We start from the raw sequence: 24,430 nt of genomic DNA, 5'->3' as shown, positions 1-24,430 counted from the left end.
TTTCAGAGTAACAGCCGTGTTAGTCTGTATCCGCAAAAAGAAGAACAGGAGTACTTGTGGCACCTTAGAGACTAACAAATGTATTAGAGCATAAGCTTTCGTGGACTACAGCCCACTTCTTCGGATGCATATAGAATGGAACATATATTGAGGAGATATATATACACACTGTAGTCCACGAAAGCTTATGCTCTAATACATTTGTTAGTCTCTAAGGTGCCACAAGTACTCCTGTTCTTCTTTTTGCGGATACAGACTAACATGGCTGCTACTCTGAAACTCTCTGCACTGGCTGCCAATCCACTAATGGATAAAGTCCAAGATACTTAACACTATATACAAAAAAAATCACTGTCTAGGCTCTGGTTACTTCAGCAGAAATTCACCCAATATAGAAATATGCTCAAATATGAGCCTGGATATTTTTAGAGAGCTAAAAGAAAATTCTGCCTTTCAAAGTGAATTTAAGACCAAGTCGTAGATTTTCTCCAGATCACTACATTTTTGGGTTGCATGTGAAGAATGGAAACCCCACGTAAATTGTAAGGAATATATTTACCTTTAAACAGTTTGTACATACCTGTTTAATTAATTATTTTTACATCCTAGGTAGTGAAACAACAAAAGCAAGCATTAATAATCAATTCCTGATGCTACTTGCTCACAAGGGGGCAGTATTTCTTTACTGTTATATTTTGTTGCAGGTTTACTACTAGTGAGGTTACCATGCGATGTTGAAACCTGAAGCAAATTTGCTAAAGACTCTAAGGAACTTAGTTTTCATTGCTCAGACACATGAAAATATTAGAGTTATTCTAATAAGCGCATTTAAGCTAACCTTCCTATGACAAAATCATCATCTTCACCACCAGTGTGATCTTAAAAGAATAAATCACACATTTAAAAAAGCAGGCTTAAAATGTTTTAAGCCATTTTCTTCTTTAGAAGAAACAGCATTTTTTGGTGTTGTCAAACTACATACAGTCATTGAAATGGTTAATGTTTTTGACCTATACAAGGTTTGTATGACAAACAGTACTGTATGACAGAGTAAGTACCTTCTTCATCTTCCCACTCTAGATCTAGTGAAGTGCTGTCATCATTTCCACTTGTTGATTTTGTTTTGGTCATTAAGTCACAGCTGCTCTCCGTGTTTGGTGTCAGAATGGTAGCATCAGATGAAAGTCCTACATCAAGAAGGTGTTTTTAATTCACATACATATTTGGGTTCAAGATTTAATAGCCAAAACTATCACATATCCACAGCAACTTTTACTTAGAATCTAAGCACCTTGCAAACCAACTAAAATTAAACCTCAGCATCACTATTTGATGAATCACTTCCATCCACCAATTTAATGAAATGTATCCTCCTTTGGGAGAGCATACAACAGCTTTTTAACAGTTCACAACATTAAACAATTAAGGTACGACAGTGAAGAATACTGTATCCAATTAAAACTACATAGGGATTTAGACATAGAATGCAATTATCCAAGTTGGAATCTGGCCAGGGTTAACAAGGATTTCTAGAGTTCTACAGGATCCTTAATTACAAGCAGCCAGATACTCTTTTTACACTTCAGAGACTGCGCTTCCAACAATGTAAAGCCCATTAATAAGATAATGGGGTACTGGGTCAGAACTGATTCAAGGGTGAGAGTACCATATACAGCAATGGCTTTCAACCTTTTCTCATTTGCAGAACCCTAAAAAATTTGGAATGGAAATCTTACATAGTCTGCGGACCCTCAGGAATCTACGGACCACAGGTTGAAAACCACTGATATACAGGACCTTCTCCTGCAACACCTAGGTGTTCTCTGGATCTCTCTGTGGGACAGTGCCACTTCAGTGCCTGGAAAACCCTCAATAGCCAGTAGAAGTCAGCCTGAGGAGCTCAGTTTGGGTGCTAATTCAAAACTCGTTTTATTAGATGAAACAACTTTGAGTGCTGGATACAGTACAGGCACCTGTCTAAAGGGTATATGAAGTACATCTCCAGATGCCTCCAAATCTCAAAAATCCAAGAGGAACAGAAGTATAGACCCAAACGTGGGAAAACAAGGAGATTTTTCTTCGGAGAAGGCTATTCAAACACAATTTGCTCCACGGTTATTTATAGAACATCTAATTTCAAAATGTATTTTGAAAATCACTTACTGCTACTTCGAAAAGCTTCATAGTGGAGCTTTATATTTCTCAAAGAACAATCAAACTCCTCTTCTGCCACTGAGCTGTAAAAACAACATTTTGCTTATTACATCCAGAGGTATCAGTGATCAAGCCTAGCATTTTCAGTTTTCTAGCATATTTATAGGTTCACCATTTTAAAAAGTCTACATGAATTAGCATCTTTAAATAGGTTCTCATATCTCACTTTTCATGGGGATCTCACAGAGCATTGTACATGGCACCCTCTTGTTAACCTTAAGAAATCATGTCTGCTCACGCAGTTTCAGCTACCATCTTTATACAGATGACTTGCAAAATTACATTCCACTACATATTTGTCTCCTTCCTTCCAATCTTACATCCCTGCTCTCTAACATCTCCTTTGATAACTTGCAGGTAACGTAACATGGCTAAAATTGGACTCCCTGAACCTTCCTCCCATATCCACTCCTCTTCCCTCATTCTCTTTCACCACTAACACTACCTTCATCTCTGTCATCTCAGACCCATAACCTGGCAGTTTATCTTTGACTCCTCTCTCTCTCATTTACCCTATGCATTCAGTATCCAAATCCTCATTTTCTTCCTCCATGGTATTTCAAAAATCCCCCCTCTCACACCCCATGCACACAGCTAAAACTAGTTCAGGCTTTCTTCATCTCTCACTGTGATTACCGCAACCATCTTCTCTCTGGTCTCCTTAACAAGTATATAATTCCCCTCTGATCCATTCAAAATGTGGTTGCTTGCCTCACTTTTTTTGCGCATTTGCTCCCAATATTGTTTCTTTGATTCCCTCCACTGCCACCTCTCCCCATACTAGTGCTAATGAAAATCATGAGTTTATTTTCACTAACAAAATGTTTTGTGACAGCAGAGAGCACAAAGCTCTGACACCATTCTATTACAGGTTTGATTCACTTACAGTTATAATGCAGATTTCAAATTTGAATCATGAAAGACATCAGATAAAGAGATAACTCAGGTAACTCTAGACTGGAATAGCATTTTGCATGCATAATTCCAGTAACTCCAGAGGATGGCAGTAGGAATGCAATATGGTGTGTAAGTATGATGATGACATGCAAGAATGGCTACTTTTTAGTGGCGAGGGGAAAACAGCATTTTCAGAATAAAAATATCCCTTATTTGAAACAGCCAGATGGGGGAAGATGGGAAAGAACACATCCTCATTTGCTGAAAACTCCCCCACTACTAGTCATTAATAAAAAAATAGTATTTTGTTTCACATCTTACCTTTGATAGTCTCCATTATTAGCTGCTGGTGCTCGCTGCATAATCCTCTGCAGTCTATGTGGCTACCAAACAAAGTGTAAGTTGTCATATATCAGGAAGTTTTCAAAAATCACTCTGAAGAAACAGACTTAATACCCTTCATATTATAGTTAAAAATATTAAAACAAGTTTCAACCTCCTGGGATCGACTACCTCCCTGTTGCAAGGCCTAAAAATATTATCCCAGTTCCCCCAATTCAGCTGGGAAAGAGACAGGACTTTGATTATATTAATACAGATTCTAAAGTAGGTGAAGTATTTGTCAGATAAAAATAACTTTTTCTTCTTAATCTCAGAGGATGAGTATATTCTCTCCACAGCAGTACCAGTTCTTTCTAACTTGAAGGGCAAGAACCTTCTTCATTTTAACCCATTTTGCACACAAGAAATGTGATCATGAGGCACCATCCTACCTGCAAGCATGAAAATAAGAGTGGTTATTCACCATAGTGTCTTTCCTTCTCAGTTATTCTTATCTCAGCATAGTACTTTCTAAAAGCAGTTGAGATATGACAATTTGGATGTTTTGTTCTGTCCTTAGTTTCACAGAAAACATCTTTAATCTGACAAAGAAAATCTACTTTTAAAGAAGCAATTTTATTTCCTTACATTACCTCAGCACAAGGAATATTGCCACATATATTTCTATTTTTATATATCAGGATAAAGTGTTTGATTTGCATGAACAAAAACTTTACTATTTGTTGGTTCCTTTAAATTCTGCAGTTTAAAGCCTTCTTTGTATCCTTATGTGTAAACAGATTGAGAATATGAGATACAACCTAGTAATAGGATTCCTTTTATGGCCTCAAGATGTATATCTTATGGGCATAGGGTTTCACTCATTTTTTAACAGTTTTTGGTTTTAAGATGACTAACATCTCCATCCCCACAATCCCAGAGAGAAAAATTTGTGGATAAAAATGTAAGGCCAGCCAGGTACCTGCTGGTCAGTTTCATAACTGATTTAATTAAATTAATCTGTGTGACTTCACTTTGATTATATAGAAAGCTGAAATGAAATGAGCAAGTTTAATTTTTAGTAGCGAGAGCCCAGGTGTTTAGCAAATATATTTTCTCAGGAACATAAAGGAGAGAAAAAGGACAAAAGTGTGAGTAGTAAAACAAAAGATTAATTCAAGCACTTTAACATGGCTGTAGTAGAGCTCTTTCTGAAGGGCTGAATGGGTCTAGTGAAAATTTGTATTTAATACCAAACTCCAATATGACAATGCCTTTTCTTGGCACAAAAGCATTTTCTCACTGTGGAGTATCTGGCAGGTAATGTATTAGCACAACTAGATTCTGAATGTAGTGAGGAACTGGGAAGTTATGGAGAAAGTGCATTTCTTATTAATACTTGGTGAATGAGAGAAGGTGGATAGGAGGAAGAAAAGGATCACATATACACCTCTACCCCGATATAACGTGACCCGATATAACACAAATTCGGATAGAACGTGGTAAAGCAGCGCTCCAGGAGGGCGGATCAAAGCGAGTTTGATTTAATGCGGTTTCACCTATAACTCAGTAAGATTTTTTGGCTCCCGAGGACAGCGTTATATCGGGGTAGAGGTGTATTAAGCAAAGTTGGATGTTTGGTTTCTACTGTATGAAGCAGATCCATCTTTAAACTTGTTCTATAAATTAGAAGGTAAATCCCAGGATACGCAAGTATTTCAAAATTATTGTTTTGCTTTGCAGAACTTGATTATGTCACCTGTACTCACATTTAGTACCTTAACCTGTATTTCTATTAGAAACAAATGAACTATACAAGATGTATTTAACGTAAGCAACAGTGGTCAAATCAGGTTCATATGTTGTCATATTTCCAATGATTCACCTGTTTGTTGAATTAACAGACTGATGCCTGACCCAAGCATGGAGTTTCTGGCAGACATAAGAGTTGGATTGTGAATTTTATATAACTGAATTCTAGTTTATTTGGACCATGTCAGAACTTGAGCTCATATCCCTGAAATGTGCTTTTAAGATGGTTAAAACAAGATTAGAACTCTACCGTTTTCTTTTAATTGTAGCCACATGACTATATTTTTAACTAAAAAACAAAAATAAGATTTAGAGACTTTTTGAAGAGTAACTAGTTTCCTCCCCATCTCCGCTCCCTGTTGATTAATGTCATTCAACCTTTTTCAACAAGGTAGTCTGTTTAAAAACAAAAAGGTGCATTATAGATGTCCTAGGATCTGGGTAAGAAAGATCAGTTTTCAGAACAGGGCATTTGGTAGGGTTTCTCCAGAAGAACTTTTACAGTCCTATGCGTAAAACAAATTACTGATGGTGACCTTAAAGAGACCAAAGACAGAAGAATAAAAAAAAAGCAGAAGGCGAGAAAAACCCATTGAGAAAGAATAGAGAATAGCAAAGAGGAAAAAATGCTGGAAAGGCATCTCGAAACTATTTGGGAACATTTGATACTGGAAGAAAACTAGATCTCATCTTTGCCCTACAGTGTCCCATGAACTGTGAGCTGGCCATGATCATCATGTCAGACTCTTGCTGGTAGCACTGCTCATTTAGTGAACTACTGCATTAACTTTTCAATAAGAAAAGGTTGAATGGTAGTTAGTCCTAAAATGGGCTCCCACCTAATGACTGCAGGGATTCATTTTTCATGAGTTTAACTTTCTTCAGTGAGTCTACTCCTGGGGTTTTAAAATGGTCTGTAATTAACATGTAAACTGTGTTTGAGAAGTTTTGTTCTCTTGGGCATACTGTAACCACTGTCACAAACAGCATTTAAAGGGATGTTGAAAAAAGTCAGACATACAGTTCTAAGTGTTCTTTTAAATTTGCAGCCACTTCGTATAATTAGACAATTTATACTCGTTATCTTTTAGTTAATGAATTGAGATGAAAAATGTATGTACTAACAATTATGGGCTAAAATACAGTATGATTTTTATTATTCATATAACCACACTTGCATGAAGAAGTCAAAGTATCACAGAAGACAGACCAGCAACTGTCTACTGGATAAACAGAAAACAAAAAGCCATTTTTTTTTTAAGACATCCAGGCTAAGTGTCAGCTGACTCCAATCTCAATAGCAACAGGCACTAGGCATTTAACACTGCTACTATTCATAGGCACAGATGTTTTATGCAACACATGCGCTACTCTGCTATAAAAATACTTGATACTAGACTTCAGGGACTATGCATGAAAATAGACACTACTACAAACCAAGCTGCATCTCAGAAATTACTTCTGAGAAAATAAATGAAGCTATGATCGTCTGTGTACACAAAAATATAGAACAGAAGCTCTGATATGTATTGGGGTCTTTTTCCCCTCACCTCCAAGAGCTTTTTCTGCTTTGCTGCCCTGGCTGCTTCACGTTGTGCAGCATATAAAGCCTCTTCTTCTATTCTTAACTTCTCCTCTTGTAAGGCTAACTGTATATGAACAAAATAATAAGGGTTAACAAAAGCAGAACCTATCTATCTTCCTATGAATAAAAACATAAGTTTACTAAATTAAAAGAAAAAGTTACTCATAAAAAGACAAACAAAAAGCAAACTACCAGATTTTCTTACCATTTTCTTGATCATCATTATATGCAAAGTATTGCAAGTCTAGTTTCTTCTTTCAAACAACTAATGAAATTGAGTCAGATATATATTACCCTGTTAAAACAAAGACAGCTACTGGGAAAATAGTGAGCTGTTTTAAATATATAAGGGTGTTTTACGGAGGACCATATACATTATAAAACTAGTTTTAAACATGAGATGAATTTGTATTACATTTAAAGAGGTGTTCATCTGGAAGCGATCACTGATTTCCATATCATATCCCATTAATTGTTAATGGGATATGATGTTAAAAGCAGACGTGATGAATTAGGTTCTTTCATTTAAAAAAAAAAAAATTTTTTTTTGTCCCTCCCCACTAAATAAGCTGAATAAAATACATAGCATATTTTTCCTTTCCAAAGGAAAAAGGCTGGCATATTTTGAATTTAAACAGCTCTCTATAGAGGACTATCTATCTTATTTATTATATTTTCCATTTAATTAAGCAATAAATGAATTAAGTGATCATCTTTCATACAAATTTAATTGCACAGCTACAGTACCTGGCCAACTAAAAATTCTGTTAACCAATAAATGCAAGAACAATGATTTGCCACAAATTAAAACTTGTTTTGCTTGTTTAGGCCATTATTTGTAATCATAAAATTATCCAAGTCATACAACCACCATAATTATCTACCTCGGACTGAAGTTTCATATCAAATGCTCTCTGTTTTTCAGCAATGGAATCATAATGTCTCTCTCTCAGATCAGCAATTTCTTCCTCCGTCAGAGGTCTGAAGAGGGAGAAAAATCAGTGGCACTCTTTAGTAAATTATTAGTTAGACTTGGAACTAATAAGACAAGCCTAATAAATGGAAGTACACTAATGAGGGAAAGAAGAAAGCAGTTAATTTATAATTCTGAATTGTTCAGCCAGTCTTCTGATCTGAAGTTTTAACTTGATTGGCCCCTTAATCCAAACATAGGAGCAGGCTGAAAGTACAGTTCATATCTAAAACAAGGTTTAAAGTTACAGGGCTTACCTAAACGAACAGTTAATGCACAGCAAATTGGGGTGTAAATCTACCTAATACCCGTATGCCATGCACTAACTGTCATGTGGACCCTGTTACTGTGCATTAAATCTTCCCTAGTGAAATGGAAGTAGATCAAAGTACACTCTAGGGAACTTTTAGAGTGTGGTCCACACAGACAGTTAATGCACAGCAAGGTAGATTTACACCCCAGCTTGTCGTGCATTACTATTTATCTCTACATCCCCACGATAACACATTTATTAAAGGCAATGTGATATTAAAGTGTATTTAAATGAAATGGCATTCCCCCCAAAAAAGAATTCACCCTTTACAAAAATTATGCCCCTTTTAAGAGAAGGATAAAAGCCTTGAAATTAAGATTGAAAGATTCCAACTAATTTCTCAGTGCTGTATGAACTTTTACTCACTGCTGTCCCATCCTATTTAATTGTGTCCCCTTTTTCTATTCTCTAATAGAAATATTGGACATATTTTTGATTACATATTATTTAATATGTAGTAAAGATTTCAAAAGGAAAGTAGTCCCAGGGTAACTGAAGTTATATCCGAGCTCAAAATATTCTCTCAGATCAAAGTGTAGGAGGAGCAGAACAATGTTTTTATTAAAAGAACTGGAATGGAGGCTCTGGTTTCATGTTGATTATACCGTGTCCTAAAATTATGTAACCATATGTGCACTTTGTATTATGTAGCAACTAAGCAAGGAACACAGTGTTTCACAGGGAGCAAGGCCCCACTCTTGAAGACAAGTTGTGCCAACACGGCGCCCGTTGAAGTTGCAGAATCAAGTGATAACATTGTAGGACATATTAAATGTTATAGCATGTTGGATATGAATTTATGGAATAGAAAGATTTTATAATTTTAGTAATTTGTTATTGTAACATTTGTATATACTTTTGCAAATATTAGGGGACCAAGTTAAGATTGAGTGAGTGGTATAAGTCTGTAGGATTATAGAGCAGTGGGGAATTCACTGGAACCTTGTTCGTGTCCAGATTTCCCCCCACAACTAGCGAAATGTTTGTCAAACTATTTTTTGTGGATGTTAGAGGGGATTTTTTTTTTTTTTTAAACTGACCTACAGTACAAAAACCAAAGCTACAGGTTTAAAAAAGCATGATATTTAAGAAAGTCAGGTAAAGGAAATGCAGACAAAGCTTCTGCATTGTTTTATCTTTGTATGCCTAAATAAAGGCTACTTGTTTTTAACTTTGCACCAGTAGTTTAAATAAAGTAAATGTTTAATAAACTCAAACATCAGCAATCTTGCTGTATATTATACAGACCTACCTTCAATTAATTTACTAACATGCAATTAAGTTTAAAAATATTTGTATGCAGAATCACTGAAATATATATTTAGAAAATATCTACATTGTGAACAAAGTTGAATACCTGTGAGGAAAACAAAAAGCCAAGTGCCAAAGCCTTTTAAAGAAGTTGAAACTTTTAAAATTTAGAAGGATACTTCAAGATATTTAAGATTTTTCTGTTCTAGACTACTGAAAAAATTGTTGCTTTATACTGATTTATTTGAAGTCCTTCTATTGACTCAGATGCCAACCTGCTTTGAGATTTTTTGGGGTGTTTATGAAAAAAAATTAAGAATGTTGCTTGGATCAGCCTCTAGTGCCAAAGGTGTAAAGCTAAATACAGTTGGGGAAGGGGGACTCGTCTAGCCTAGCACTTTGAATGCTTGTGATGAATTTTAGATACACTTCTGTGAATGTTAGAGCAATAGGGCTCCCCACCCCACCCAGAAACTGGGACCTTTCCCTCTCCCCACTTCCAGAACCAGTCCAAGACCTCTATCCCTGCCTCCCCACCTCCATGAAACCGGGACCTCTCTACAGCCCTCCTTATTGTATTCCTGACCCCCACTCTCAAGCACAGAGAAGGGGAGGATCAGTCCTGGGAAAGCTACCTATGGTCCTTAATTACCTTGGCCAGACGTGGGCCCGGACCTTCCGGGGATGATCTTCCTCCATTGCATTCCCCCTGTCCTCTTCTGCCACTGCCTCTCTGGCTTTTCCTCCCCTGCAAGCTGTGCAGTGAGGGTCTGATAGCAGGCAAACTCCAGTGACTGACTGCGAAGTCTGGGGTGCTAGACTCAATACCCAAGCCACAGGCTGCCGTAACTGCACAAAACACTCTAAAGGTACACTACTCAGGGATAGAAGACCCCTGGCACAGCCGTGGCTGACCCAGGTCAGTTGATTTGGGCTTGCGGGTCTAAAAAAAATTGCTGTGTAGATGTTTGGGCTGGGGCTGGAGCTTGAGCTCTGGGACCCTCCATCCTCGCCCCTTCAAGATCACTGCCTCTTGCTTCCGATCATCCTCACCGCACAGTCTATGCATGTGCCCCAAAGGCAGTGGAGAAGAACATCCCCCTGTGGTTGTGGTGCTATTTGCTGTGTTAGTCAGCTCCAAGTGGTTGTGAATGCCACATAAATGTAAGCTTTGCAAAACTAGCAGATGTAAAGTGTGGGTTCATCATTTCAGAATTAAATATAAAAATCAGGTGGGTTACAAAAAAATTATGGATTTACTGTTGACTAAACTCCATTAAAAAGTATTTTAAACTATATTAAAATAAATTAACACCACAAATATTAGTATCTTGTAAGTTCACAGTTATTCACTGAAGTTGGGTAACTGGCTGGCATTAGAATTTTCAGGCATCAGTTAAGTGAAAAGTCAGCATGAATTTTGCTGGTCATATGTAACTTGACTGACATGATGGAAGAGGACATAAGTTTATAAAAAAAAAAAAGCTCTTGAAACACAATGTCTTACCTATGACTGCTTCCTGGGCTTTCTCCCTGTTAAATTATAAATAAAATGAATGTAATTAAGATAAGCCATTATCTACATCTAAATATACAAACTAACTAATCTACATTTATTAAAAAAACAACAACCAAGCTTTCACAGACAAAAGTTTTAAGATCAGGAGCAACACCCATATGTAATTAGAGATCCAACAGAATGAGCTACAAGCATCCTCTTTTTCCATCTTCACCTTTCTAAGTAACAGGCAGCTAGTCTCAGCCTGTCTGCATTGTGATAGAATGCTGGCACCCTGAGAAAGGAGGGTCTTTCTTGAATAGGTAGACCACAAGGCAGGTCTTCTCTTATGGTCTCCAGCTTGTTTTGGCCATTAAAGAGCTGGTGGGATCAGGTTTCTCCCCCAAATTCTCTTCTCCCTTGCACATGATAGCCAGCAACATGCAGAAACTACATGGGACATATAAAGCAGGCTGATGGGCCATTTGTTAAATAGCGCAACTTATCACCACCTTTTGCTCTTTATCCAGGAGTAGAACATGGGCAACTTTGGTACTGTCCATGGGTGAAGAGAGCTCCCTGGCTGCTGCCTGAAAAACTTCAGATTCCTGAAGACCTAATGGTGAAGATTCCACTCTTCCTAGTCTGTCCACTTAGCTAGTCTCCCCTTACATCACCTTTCTCCCAGATGTGAAGCACTCTTGCGTAAAAAGGGTGTTTTTCAGCCCACGTGAAAAATACATTAGTTTCCCTCTGAAGCGTTTTGGACCTAAGGACCTCCATGTTTCTTGACATGACTTGCCAACATATTGTCCATCATTATCAGCATGTGCTTGTTTGGAAGTGAAGTTGTGAGGCCTATTTTGGTCCTTTTGAATGGCTTGTCACTTGAGCCAATTTATGCACAAGCAGAGTGAGAGAACTGCATAAAACTTGAATTGACATTCCTCCTGTGTGTTGCCCAGACAGGCAACTTTCATGTTTTCATATTCTGGTCTGGCTCGGATACAGTACCACTGGGTAAATCTTCTACTCTGTACCAACCAGATCAGTGATATGTTTACCTCATTCTACGTTAACCTGGGAGGAGGTGACCTATGCAACTTGGGTCTTTGTTTCAGGTCAGTCTACAGTGTTCCCAAACTGGGGTTCGCAAAACGTTACAGGGAGTTCTCGGGGAAAAAAATCCCTAACGGCGGACAGAGCTGTCCCTAGGTATCCCGGGCAGCACGGGGCCTGCAGTCCGGAGCCCCTGGACTTCCAAGAGCTAAGCAGAGCAAAGCAAGCATATCTATCAACTGAGGAGATTTAAACTTCAAGACTCCTTATAAGAAATGGAAAGGGAGATGGATATTTTTTGCTGTTTTTAAAATTAAATAGGCAGCTAGTATTGTTTTTAAAATTATTATGAAGAACAAGTTTAAGCTTTGTTGTAACGTGCATCGTTTGCCTGGACTGCTCAAGACCTGAATGCTTGTGTAGGAGGAACTCTTTGAGTTGACTTCTTAAATACCTTCATGCTGTTTCACACCTGATACTCCTTGATGAAACATAGGAGTCTTGTCTTATAACAGGCTTATTCAAAGTGATCTAAGCTATGAAAGTGAGAAACCAGTGACTGACACGTGCCACCGTTTATTTTTAAGAAAGTTTTTTAAAGCCGTTGTGTAAGGACATTCCTAAGCAGCAGTCACAGAACTATTTGCACTTCACAGATGGTTGAAAATGCCACTTTTGACCTAGTGCCTCAGCATACTTGAACTGTGCTGGGATCCATTATAAACCCACACCTCGTAGATTACTGCTATGTACAGACATTGGAACCACAAAGGATGCCAATCCTGTTTACTGAAGGTGCAAAAGAGATAAGTAATGGTCACTGTTTAAATTTTGCAGTACCAACATTTAAACAAGTTCATTCTTAGATAGCAAAAACAGGCAGAGCGATACCCTATATGCAGTAATTTCACTCTTGTGCCAGATGACAGCATGTCTTCGAATGCATTATGGGCCACATGGACAGAGTCCAACTGCCTCCAGGTCCCTGAGAAGTTCTATAACTGTACCTCCTGAATGGTGTTTTTTTTTTTTGGGGGGGGGGGGGGGTGGGAGTTGCCAGGGAGTTGGGAAAAGAGGCTTGTTGACACAGAAATTCCCTCTTTGCAACTTAAGGTTTTTGAAGGAAAGTAGTAATGAAGGATGGACTGAAAGCAACTCCCTGCAGCATTAGTGAACTACTTCCTTGTGTTAGGCTTCAGAAATGAAGTGAGGCATTACCAAAGACTAAGTCCAACGCACACATTCCTACATGGAGCTAAAGACACTGACTCCAGTGCTTCTACCAGTTCAAGTTAGAGCTTATAATAGTTCAGGTGCCAAACTCAGATTCTCTGTATGAAAGCATGCTGTACTGCCACTACTCAACTGATATGGAGAATGTTTGTGTTTTACCAAAAGATTACAGTTAGCCAAGTATTCCTACTCTTATGTAGGATACCCCTACAGACTGAATCTTTATCAGGTATAATTTTTTTCATAAGTCCCATTATAATAATCCTGCACTTCCCTTTGCAGTCCCACTTCTCTCCATCCCCCATAACCGGATAAATATTATTTACTACTATCCTAGAGGAAGAAAATCAAGTCCCGATAGCGTCAAAGAAATACCAGCAACTCCTCTATGAAGAGACCAATGCAGAAGTTAGCTGCAGCCAGAAGGGTTAGCAAGATGTGGATCTTGGGACTACAAATAAATTTTTTACAAGTATGAAAGTGTGTTGAATTACTGAGTGCTGTACTGTGAAACCCAAGTACTTACCTCATCACTTTCCACTAGATTCTCAAACTGCAAAGAAAAACAACACAGAGTATACAAGATTACTGACAAGCAGTTATTGCGATACAAACACCACACTTCAATGAACACAAATAAAAATCAGCATAATTACAACATGTTTACCTATTAGGCATATTTTGTGGAAACGCTGCTCCAATTAAAGCTGAAGACAAGAATATTCAATTATCAAATCTTCTACTTTGTGAAGAGCTATTGCTTTTGGAGTGTGACCAGCTTCCCTACAAACATAGCTTGTAAGTTGTTTTCTTCTACGCAGAATGTAATAATTAAGAGGGTAAGAGTTAGAATTAAGAGTTTTGTTGCATTTCATTGCATTTGGTATTATACAGTGCCCCGAGCAACTCCGCTAGGAGGGTAATTTATGGTTTTATTAATTAATGACTGATTAATTCTCTCAAGCTCACGTATTCTGATATGAATAAGAGCCATAAAACTATCAGTTATAGGCACTAGAGACACAGAAGTACTGTATATTAGTATAAAAGTGCACCATAGCCAAAAGCTGCATTGCAAGCTACCTCTAACACTAAAATATTAAAATAAATGAAATTCATGACATGTTTTCTGAAAAATATTCATAGGGCAAAAATAATTAACTTATAAAAACAAATAAATTGCCGATACAAAAGCTTTAGGCACCGTTGACATCTCTGAAGAAATAAATACAAGCTTTCCTCAGCAAAAGATGGAAAACCCTCTCTTCCAGCTATGGATCCTAACCTCTTAAAATGGTCCCAGACTCCTCCCCGAATCTGCGTCCTGGAAAGCTGCAGCACAGATATACCTCTTTCACAGAGAGACCTCAATTCATCCCTTTCCGCATTGGGGATATACAGTAACAAATTCAGGTGGAATAATTAGTTACTTGAAACAGAAACCAGGATTCTAAGCAAGATGACAACTTTGCATATCAGGGAGTAAGAGCCAATGAAAACATTAGGGTGCTTTATAAAGGGATCTAAGCACAGAAGGCTGAATCCAAAATATATGCAGCCTTACAAGTTGCACAAGCCACTGCAGTAGGTTGACCTATCACAAAGATCAAAATAAAACCAACAGAAGCCATCCAGCACTGCATTCTACATCTATAGTGGAGTCAATCTACTAGCATCCGGTGGGCAGCACAGGATTTCCTATAAGGTACAGAATAACTACTATAAATGGGAAAGGAGAAACTGTTCTAAGCCATCTAGGAGATTAAGAAAAGGACAGAACCGTCTTTCCACATCAGTCTGCTGTTGCAGGGAACACTCTCACACTGACAGATTTATGCTGCACAAGGGGAGATTTTTATGTCCACATAACCTTCTGTTTCCCTTGCTGACAGCCAAGTAAGGTAGCAATTGTAGCTACTACAAATTTCTCCCCAACAATGCCAAGTTCCACCCTGAGGAAAGAGCTGTCCTCAAGTTCTTGGAACAAGGGCATGTGTGCTATATTGACATGTTCTATGAACACACTCAACCCTGTTATTCCCATGAACCTGACAGGTCAGGCAAGTGACAGACTCTGCCCTTAGCTAAATGGATAGTCTTTAATAGTGCAACGATAGAGATGCTTCCTTGCTTGAAAGTCAGGATTTTCCTGTCAACACAGAGTAGCCTCCACAGTTGGTGGATCTTGAGAGATCAGATCAGATTCTGTGATCCAGCAGATTAAATTAGGATGCATTTACAATGGCAAAAATGTGATATATTTCACTCCCAGTATAGCAGTAGTGAAAGCTGTAATATAGACAGGACTTGAGAATTTTTGCTATTGTCTCATCTGCTGCTGGACAGAGCACAGAAAACTAATACTGTGATTCCTATATGCATTACAGTGTAGAATATTGACATGCCTAAGTCTTTTTACTTGATCAAGAGAAATGGCAAGACTATTACTATTTCATGATTCACTTAGTGCATTAGTCTGATATAGTGTTAAGAGGCTCCATTTTATGTAAACAATGACAAGTGCCAGAAAGTCTGGTTGGGGTGCAACTTTTAAAAAAAGGTTTCAATGCTTAGGGGAAAAAAGTACTTACCTCTATAGTGAAGTGTTCTCCAGTTGAACATGTTCTAAAATACTTTGATCTAGAAAATAAACCCATAATTTCATTGCAGGTTAGTAGTTCTACAGTTCAAATATCTTCTCAAAATATTCTAAAAAAATATTTATGACAGAATGAAGTCAGGTCTGATAGTTACATCACTACCATTTTAATCACAAAATTAGAAGCAGCTCAAGAGCAAAATACTTCAAAAGCCATTGTGAATTCATTTTAATGTTTAGGCATAAGCTAATTTATTACTGTCAACTATTAATAGAGTTATATTAACTGATGCACTATATTACAGGGGAAACAAACTGGAGTGTGAAAAATACTTGTGTCTGAGGATGTAAAAATGTTTTTTCAAATTGGAAGGAAGGTGCAAAAAGAATAAACTCCTTTCCCAGTGAAGAAGTAATGTATCAGGATGCTGATTGCTTTGCATTTGCTGCCATTGAGCATTTTTATTTTTAAACTGTATTAACCAGTTTTAGTACATTTTACCTATTTCCCTCAAGACACATAATTCTGGCCAGCCTCTGAAAAACTCATTGCTCACGGTATGACTCATTATGCCTGCTAGCAGTGTTCTATGTAACAAATGCCAGCTTGTAGAGTGTCATTCTTTGACTGTTTACTGATGTAGCTAGGGGGCTAACCTTTTATATCTCTTGTTTCTTCAGAAAGATTACTGATTTATCAAAAAAAAAAAAAAGCATCAAGAAACAAGGTAGTAAACCAGCACCATTTGACTTGCCAGTACTCCATGGATCACAATTTGGGAACCAAATGACATTTTTGGCAGACGGTGGTTGAGCATAGCAACCACAGAGATCCAAGCCTTTCTTTGAGTCACTGACTGACTTAAATATATCTTAAGGAGTCAGGCGAGTATAATAAGGAGTTTATCCAAGACTTTCAACCAAGACTTTTTTTTCCAGGCTATCACCCCTTAAGTCAGAATATTGGCTGTCAAACAGCAGACCACTGCTGTTTTAGGTATGGTTGTATTTATACATTATATATTCTAGCACAGGTGTAAATAAAAACTACTGTTCTGTCCAGAAATAACTTCCAGGGTAACCCAACCGTGACTGCTCTCTCTCATTGTTAGAGGAGCTTTTCTAGACCTTCAGCTCCCAAAATGTTTTGCACCACAGAGAAAGAGCACATGTGCACACACACCACACATTTAAAAAAGAAAGAGTGAAATTAAGAAAAGAAAAATTTAGGCTGACACTAGGAAAACTTCTAGACTGGTGAGATGTACTAGGCTGTGGAATAGTCTCCGAGAGTTTTGAGAAAACAGCTATGTTACAGCAAGCCCAATGGACTGTAACAAGTATAGGAGGGCCCAAATAAAGCCCAGTTCCTTGACTCATGTAACTGGGTTGGAAAGAACAGACAATATGCTGAAGCCCAGAACTCCACATAGCCATATAACTCCACTCTTGAGAGGCAGATTCCTCAGGCAAGTATCAGCAACATAACTGTCATGTTGACTACACTGAAGGCAGAATATTGAAGAAAAACAAATTATTTAGGTTACATGCCTTCATCGGGTTTGCAGTTAGAAATCAATGGGCCCTAAGTTACTTCAGTGACAATGAAAATCCTTATATGCCTAACTTTAGCCTCCTGTTTTTGAAAATTTCAGACTGTTTTTAAAAAAGTTCACATTAAGTTTAACATTATAACATGAAAGCAATTTTGTTTTGAAGTAAAAGATTTTATGCCACTAAAAGTTTTTTTTTTTTTTTTTTTTAAATAAAAATACAATTTTTGCCCTGATGCTAAAAACACTCAGGCACAAGCTTAACATTAAGCACAAGCAGGCTGACTGATGTCAGTGGACTATTCATAAGCATAGTTATGTATCTGAAATGTTTCCAGAATCAGGGCCTTAATTTTCAATTTTGATTTCTGCCAATACCAACATTGCAAAATTCAAAATTCAATAAATAAAATGCCGTAGTGGCATTTTAAAAACTGCATTTATGATTCCGTTCATTATTATTTAGTTTGTTAAGTTTTAATCTAAAGTTGCAATAGCATAAATTTCCAAATGAGTTTTAAAAAGCCTCAGATTTAAATTAATGATTTTTTTTGGTAAAAACAAACAAAACAAAAAAAACCCCAAGCTATTTAAATTGCTTCCCCATGTTGCTTTCGTTTTCAGCTCACAATAGCATCATGTTTAAAAATGGTCTCCAGAATGCATACCTTCTGTTTTAAACTGAATAATTGTCTAAAGGGATGAATAAAAAGCAACAGAAGAGGCATCTTGTGTCACTTGACTCTGCTGTTCCCTCTTATGTACAGAAATGATAAGTGTGGGCCTTTGAGGAACTCAGTGCCCTGAAATCCCACTAAGGTTATAGATGACATGAGGGTACTGGGCACCTCTCAGGGTAGGGCCCAGAGTGAACAAGGAAGGAGTGGGGAAAATATTGCTTTCATCACCCCTTACCATTTGTCTCATTAGTACATCATTAGTGTGCATATGTATATTATGTTCTGATATTCTATATTTAAATACTGATACATTTGATTATTTTCTTGAAAGAACTTTTAAGAGAAAAGGCTACAGTTTTGCTTCACTTCTCCATCTCTTGCAACTCATACAAAATCATGACCTTTTGGACATTACAGGTTAGCCAATTAAACCTTTAAAGTTAATATATCTAGAGAAGAATGACAAAATATTGTATGGGAAAAAGAGACATACAGGGTTCACATTTACACCTCCATGGAAGGAGTAAATAAGCTAAATACAACCCTGTTTAAGTAGTTGGGGGGGGGGTGTTATATTAAAATCTTGTTAATAAAATTAGATATGCAAGAACATGGACATATAGAAAGTTATTCAAAAAAATTTAAATTGATTTTGTTTTACTTGTGTGATAAAAATGTTTATGCTTTAATCTTATTAGGCAAATGATACCAAAAAAAATGCCAGGAGCTCCAATTATATTTATTCCCCACAGCTGCCTTTTATGAATGATGTGATCTCTCTAGGAGCAAAGAGAAAAAGCTTATGATTGAGGACAGGGACAAACTAGACCTGACCTACTTTTTAATACGGCTGGAGGCCAGAGACATTAAGTTTTATTTGAAGAGCAATATTAACAGAAATTTGTTTCAGGGCACAATTAAAAATGATAATTTTAAAACGGACCAAATTCTGTAGCTTAGCAGGCAGCTTAGGCAACCTTTCTTGTTGTTCCCACTGAGAACTCAATTACTACAGTAATTCATATAGCAAACACTTTGCTAAAAAGCAATTTTAAAATAATCTCTGCAATTTCATACAAAGATAAATTCAATTTAGATTAGTGTTTGTGAAGTGCTTTGCAAGCCTCATATATAAATGCACTAAAATGCAAAATAAACAGTAAAGAATTCTTAGCCTGAGCATTTACAAGAGATCTCTCCAATTTTATAGTTTGAGACTTCCACTGCATACAACAATGAAGGTGAAGCACTAATTTCCTCAGAGAGGCTGAACCTTCTTCCATAAGTGATTACCATTACCTTCAATGGGAGCAGCATCAGATCCCATAAGTATGGATCTGTGTTCATTAACAGTATGGTTTGGAACCTGGGATTTCTGCCAATTTTATCAGTAAAATTCACTTTCCACAGCATTTACTACAGAGGTCTTCAGAATTCCTGAACTCTCTCAACTAATACCATAATATTCTCTCCCCCCTCCCACAGTTCTATGAAACATCTACCAGATTCACAACTTTCTAACGTCTAACTTTCCCTTTCTCAGTTGCTCATAACTTATTGGAAAAAATAAATCTTTCTAGACTGAAAGCTTTCGTGTTGGCTATCAGCAGCGAGGTGATTATTTTTAATCTTTGGGCAAAATATTTGTTCAGCATATACTAAAGGCAAATATTTATTAAATATCTATAAAAATATATTAAAGACCTTCCCCAAAGACTACGCTTAGATTTTTACAGATGCTAATTCATTCATATTTGGCTTACATTGCAGATATCAAGACCCCAAAAAGAACACAAATTTGGTCAGTTTATTAACTTATAAACTTTTTTCTAAATACAAGCATAGCAGAATTTGTGTGTGGGGGGGATTTCATCACTCAAAAGCCACAGTTGTTCAGAATGTTGATAAAAGCATGAAATGTTTTTACTTTTGATCAAGCTAAACTCCAAGTCAGTTTAAAGCTAGGGGGAGTGTGCGCACGCATGCACACGTGTGCATGTCCAACCCGTTCTTAAAAAAAATCCAAGGATGGGGATTCCACAACCTCCCTTGGAAGCCTATTCCAATCCTTAACTATTCTTATAGTTGAACATTTTTCTTAATATCTAATCTAAATCTCCCTAATATTTCCAGTGGCCATGGAAAACAATGATTACTGTGCTCTTTATCACAGCCCTTAACATATTTGAAGACTTATCAGGTCCCCTCCTTCAGTCGTCTTTTCTCAAGACTAAACATGTCTAGTTTTTTTTGTTTTGTTTTTTTAAACCTTTCCTCATAGGTCAGGTTTTCTAAACCTTTAGCATTTTTGTTACTCTCCTTTGAATTCTCTCCAATTTATTCGTATCTTTCTTAAAGTGTGGCACCCCAGAACTGGGCACAGTACTCCAGTTGAGGCCTCACCAGTGCAAAGTACAGTGAGACAATTACTTTCATGGGTAACATACAACACTTGTTAACATGCCCCAAAATGATATTAGCTTTTTCCACAACTGCATCACACTGCTGACTCATTCAATTTGTGATCCACTACAATCCTTCTAGATCCTTTTTGGCAGTACTACCATCTAGCCAGTTATTCATTTCATAGTTACGCATTTTATTTGTCCTTCCTAAGTATAACACTTTGCACTTGTCTTTACTAAATTTCACCTGGTTTAATTCAGATCAAGTCTCCAATGTGTCAAGGTCATTTTGAATCCTAATCCTGTCCTCTGAAGTGCTTGCAACACCTCCAAACTTGGTGTCATCTGCAAATTTTATAAGCATGCTCTCCCCTCCATTATTCAAGTCATTGATGAAAATATTGAACAGTACTGAACCCAGGAGTGGGAGGATGTATCTAGTGGGGCTCCGTAGGGGTTAGTCCTGGGTTCAGTACTGGCAAGTTTCTGCGCAACAAATTATACCACTTTTATTAAAGCGCTGGAATTAAACTGCTGTTGAGTGTCCACACTGGGTTCCTTGTGATGGTGGAGTGCATCCACATTAGCATCTCTTGCAACCGCAAAGAGAGCAGTGCACTATGGTAGCTATCCCACTGTGCAACTGGCCTCAGGGTGCTTTGGGAAGGGTTTTCAATGCCTCATGGAGCAGGCACAGCATCACATGATGCATGTTTCCCAATCCCATTGTTCCATGGGCCTCCTGCTACATTGCTAGCTGCTTTTCAACTGACGGGAGGAGGGAGGGAAGTGTGTGTGCCAGGAAGTAAGTGTGTGTAGGGGAGGGTGGGAAGAGAGGGAAGAAGAGGGTGTGTTTTGGGGGACAGAGAGTGTGTCAACATGCCGTCTTGTAAATTCAGACAGCGGAAGGAAGCAACCAGTCCTGAGGCAGGAGAAACCCCAACATCAGCCCCCTGCCTCCCTCTCCAGCTCTCTGCACAGCAATCTCTCTCTCACACACACACACACACCCCTCTGTGTTCAACATTAATAGTTTGCTTTGTGTCCCAGAGCAGATCAGCACAGCATGCCATGGCTGTCAGAAAGGGAGCTTGGTGCAGCCAAGTTCAAACAATGAGCAGAGCAGCCACTTTAGGGATTATGGGACACTTCCGGAGGCCAACTGATTGCTTTCTGCACTGTAATGTGTTTACACTGCCAATACAGCGCTAGAGTGACCAGACAGCAAGTGTGAAAAATTGGGATGGGGGGGGGGGGGTAATAGGAGCCTATATAAGAAAGAGATCCAAAAATCGGGACTGTCCCTATAAAAACGGGACATCTGGTCACCCTAGCTGAAGCCTCTGCGTTTTAAGGTTTATGATTCTCATTGGGGTGTTTTTTTTGCACCGCTGCAACTGAGGCGTTTCTGAGCACTAAGTGGCTTGGCAATGTATACACGCCAGGAGTTACACCGCAGAAAGCTGCTTTACTGCACAGAAACTTGCCAGTGTAGACAAGGCCATATTGTGTCTTGGCCTTTTTTTTTTTTTTTTGTTCCTAGATGCTTGTGCTATTCTTTTATATGTCTCCTTTGCAATTTATCCATAGTTCTATTTCTTATAAAAGATTCCTTTTTGATTTTCAGTCCATTAAAGAGCTCCTGATATGAAAAATAGTAAAAAGCCAATGTGGATCTTTCATTCACACTGGGATAGTTTGCAGTTGTTGTGCCTTTAATACTGTTTCCTGGGGAAACATACAGCCCTCTTAAACTCCTTTATCACCTGAGATTTTCTTCCCATGGGATCTTACCTAGCAGGTCTTTGAGTTTGTTAAAGTCTGCCTTTTTGAAGTCCACTGATCTTATTTTGCTGCTCTCTCCTTAATTGCCTTTGAATCAGGAAATCTATCAATTCATGATCACTTTTACCCAAACTACCTTACCAGATTCACAACCAGTTCCTTCCTGCTGGTCAGAATCAAACTATACGTTAGAATTCTAAATTTACACCCTCTCTGGACACTGCTAAATTACCTTTACCAGAGATTACTTTTATTCCTGAAGTCATAATTACTGTTGGAGAACAAAGGATTTACCTTGTGAAAGTACCAGAAGGCACCAACTCCCAGCAGCAAGTTTTCAATATAATTTCCTAAGTAGCATTAGAGTCCTAGGGCTAATTTACATTAGAAAATAAGATCAACCAACCTACGCTCAAGGGCATGAAGAATACACACCCCTGAGTGGCACAGTTAAACTGATCTAAGTCCCTGCGTAGACTGCGCTAGGTTGATGGAAGAATTCTTCTATTACCTACACCGATGGGAGAAGCCCCCCCTTGGTGTAGGTAACATCTACAATGAAGCTACAGCCGCACAGCTGCAGCATTTCAAATGTAGACAAGCCCCTTGAGTCTTCCACAAGGTTTTGCTAAGACCTCAAGTTGAAACTGTGAGTGTCAAGTTCTCCCATTACCTCTTTAGAGGAAGGGGGAACTAGCCAGCTCCAACAAGCGAGAACCGAGGTTCACACAAGTTAGGTGAGTTTGAGCACCCTAGGTATGACAGCGGCTTAACAGATCAGCCAGGTGCTGGCCATAAGAAATGGTTTCACTCACTGGATTCTGTCCAGGCTGGAGGCCCGAGGCATGGGGGGGGGGGCGGGGGGGGGGGGGGGAACCCCCCCCCAGAGCTTCCTCCAGGCCACAGCGCCACCTGGCACCTCGCCAAACCCCCATCCCCACCCCCCACCGGCCGCCTCCATCTACCCTTCCCAGGTACACCCCGCCGGGCCCGATCCCGAGCCAGCCCCGCCCCCGCCCCCTGCCAGCGGCACATTTACCCCCGGCCNGGGGGGGGGGGGGGGGGAAATCACCTCCCAGAGCTTCCTCCAGGCCACAGCGCCACCTGGCACCTCACCAAACCCCCCACCCCCCCCCCCCACCGGCCGCCTCCATCTACCCTTCCCAGGTACACCCCGCCGGGCCCGATCCCGAGCCAGCCCCGCCCCCGCCCCCTGCCAGCGGCACATTTACCCCCGGCCCACCCCGGGGTCGGCCCCATCTCAGGGAAAGAACAGACAGACCAGCCCGCCCAGCGGCCCCCCCTTAGCTGGGAAGCCACCGTGCCGCTGCCAGGCCCTTCCACCCCGCCGGGATCCGGGGGTGGGAGTGCGGGGTAACGACCGCGCGAGACCCGGCCGAGACCTCCCCCATCCCACCCGGCGCCGGGCGGAGCCAGCCCGGGCCGGCGCCTCCCCGCCCCAGGGGGCTGCTCCTTCCGCCTTACCCTCCGCCTCGCTGGATCCGCCCCGCTTCTCTCCGCAAGAAAAGGCCGCAGCACCACTGCGCCCAGCAGTTCCCCATCGCATACTGGGGGCAGCCCCAGGCCTCGGCCCGACCACGGGCAGCGGCCGGCACCGGCCGTTACCAGCCCGGAATCAAACGGCCCCTCTGCGGCGCGCGCCACCGCCGCCCAACGGCAGCGGCATCAATGGCGGGGACCCGGCTCTGCCCAAACAGGCGGCTACGCTCGCTGCGGAGGGGGAAGGAGCGCCCGGCCGAAGCTCCCCTCCGCCAGCCTCATGGCCCCGCAGCTCCAGCTACCGCTCCCCCGGAGCGCAGCCCGAGCGGCTGCCTGGTGCACCCGGCCGCTGAGTGCCGCATACAACCCACGGCGGGAGGAGGTGACAGGTGCGAGCATGCGTAGTAGGGAAAGCCTGTTCCCTACGCCCCCACCTGCTCCTCCCCTCGCCTCATCCTAGGCAAGGCTTTCCCCTAGCGCCTGCCCAGCCCCTTTAACTCTCCTCCTGCCTGGATCCATGTCCAGGGACTCTCCCACCCTACTCCCCTCCTAATCCCCCCGTCCCAGTCCCTTAGGCCCTCTCAGGCTCTTTCCCCATCTCCCTTCCTGAGGCAGCACTGTGCCCCTAAACTCAGGTTGGTAGCTCTCCAGGATTGTCATGGTATCTCCAGGAATAAAAGATTCATCTTTAATTAGAGATTGCATCATGTAATGAAACCTCCAGGATACAGCCAACCAAAACTGGCAGCCCT

The 24,430-nt window shown here is 39.9% G+C and overlaps 1 protein-coding gene across 2 annotated transcripts in view; it reads right to left on the bottom strand.

Moving 5' to 3' along the window:
• AP1AR (adaptor related protein complex 1 associated regulatory protein) overlaps window positions 1–24,076 on the bottom strand; it is a 30,832-nt gene extending 6,756 nt beyond the window's left edge. The window contains exons 1-9 of one of the 2 annotated variants that reach the window (XM_034772056.1): window positions 23,664–24,076; window positions 15,748–15,796; window positions 13,683–13,709; window positions 10,874–10,899; window positions 7,714–7,810; window positions 6,795–6,893; window positions 3,433–3,494; window positions 2,164–2,237; window positions 1,059–1,187 (exon numbers count right to left, since the gene is read on the bottom strand). In XM_034772056.1, the coding sequence (XP_034627947.1) occupies window positions 1,059–1,187; window positions 2,164–2,237; window positions 3,433–3,494; window positions 6,795–6,893; window positions 7,714–7,810; window positions 10,874–10,899; window positions 13,683–13,709; window positions 15,748–15,796; window positions 23,664–23,740 (640 nt within the window). In that variant the 5' untranslated portion in view covers window positions 23,741–24,076. The remainder of the gene's footprint in view (window positions 1–1,058; window positions 1,188–2,163; window positions 2,238–3,432; window positions 3,495–6,794; window positions 6,894–7,713; window positions 7,811–10,873; window positions 10,900–13,682; window positions 13,710–15,747; window positions 15,797–23,663) is intronic. The other variant, XM_034772057.1, reaches the window with a different exon arrangement.
• Window positions 24,077–24,430: the final 354 nt, after the last annotated feature.

The sequence above is a fragment of the Trachemys scripta genome, chromosome 5 (genome assembly GCF_013100865.1).
Source record: "Trachemys scripta elegans isolate TJP31775 chromosome 5, CAS_Tse_1.0, whole genome shotgun sequence".
Taxonomy (NCBI): Eukaryota; Metazoa; Chordata; order Testudines; family Emydidae; genus Trachemys; species Trachemys scripta.
The sequence above is the reverse complement of the archived record's forward strand: the minus strand, read 5'-3'. Positions and strand labels throughout refer to the sequence as shown.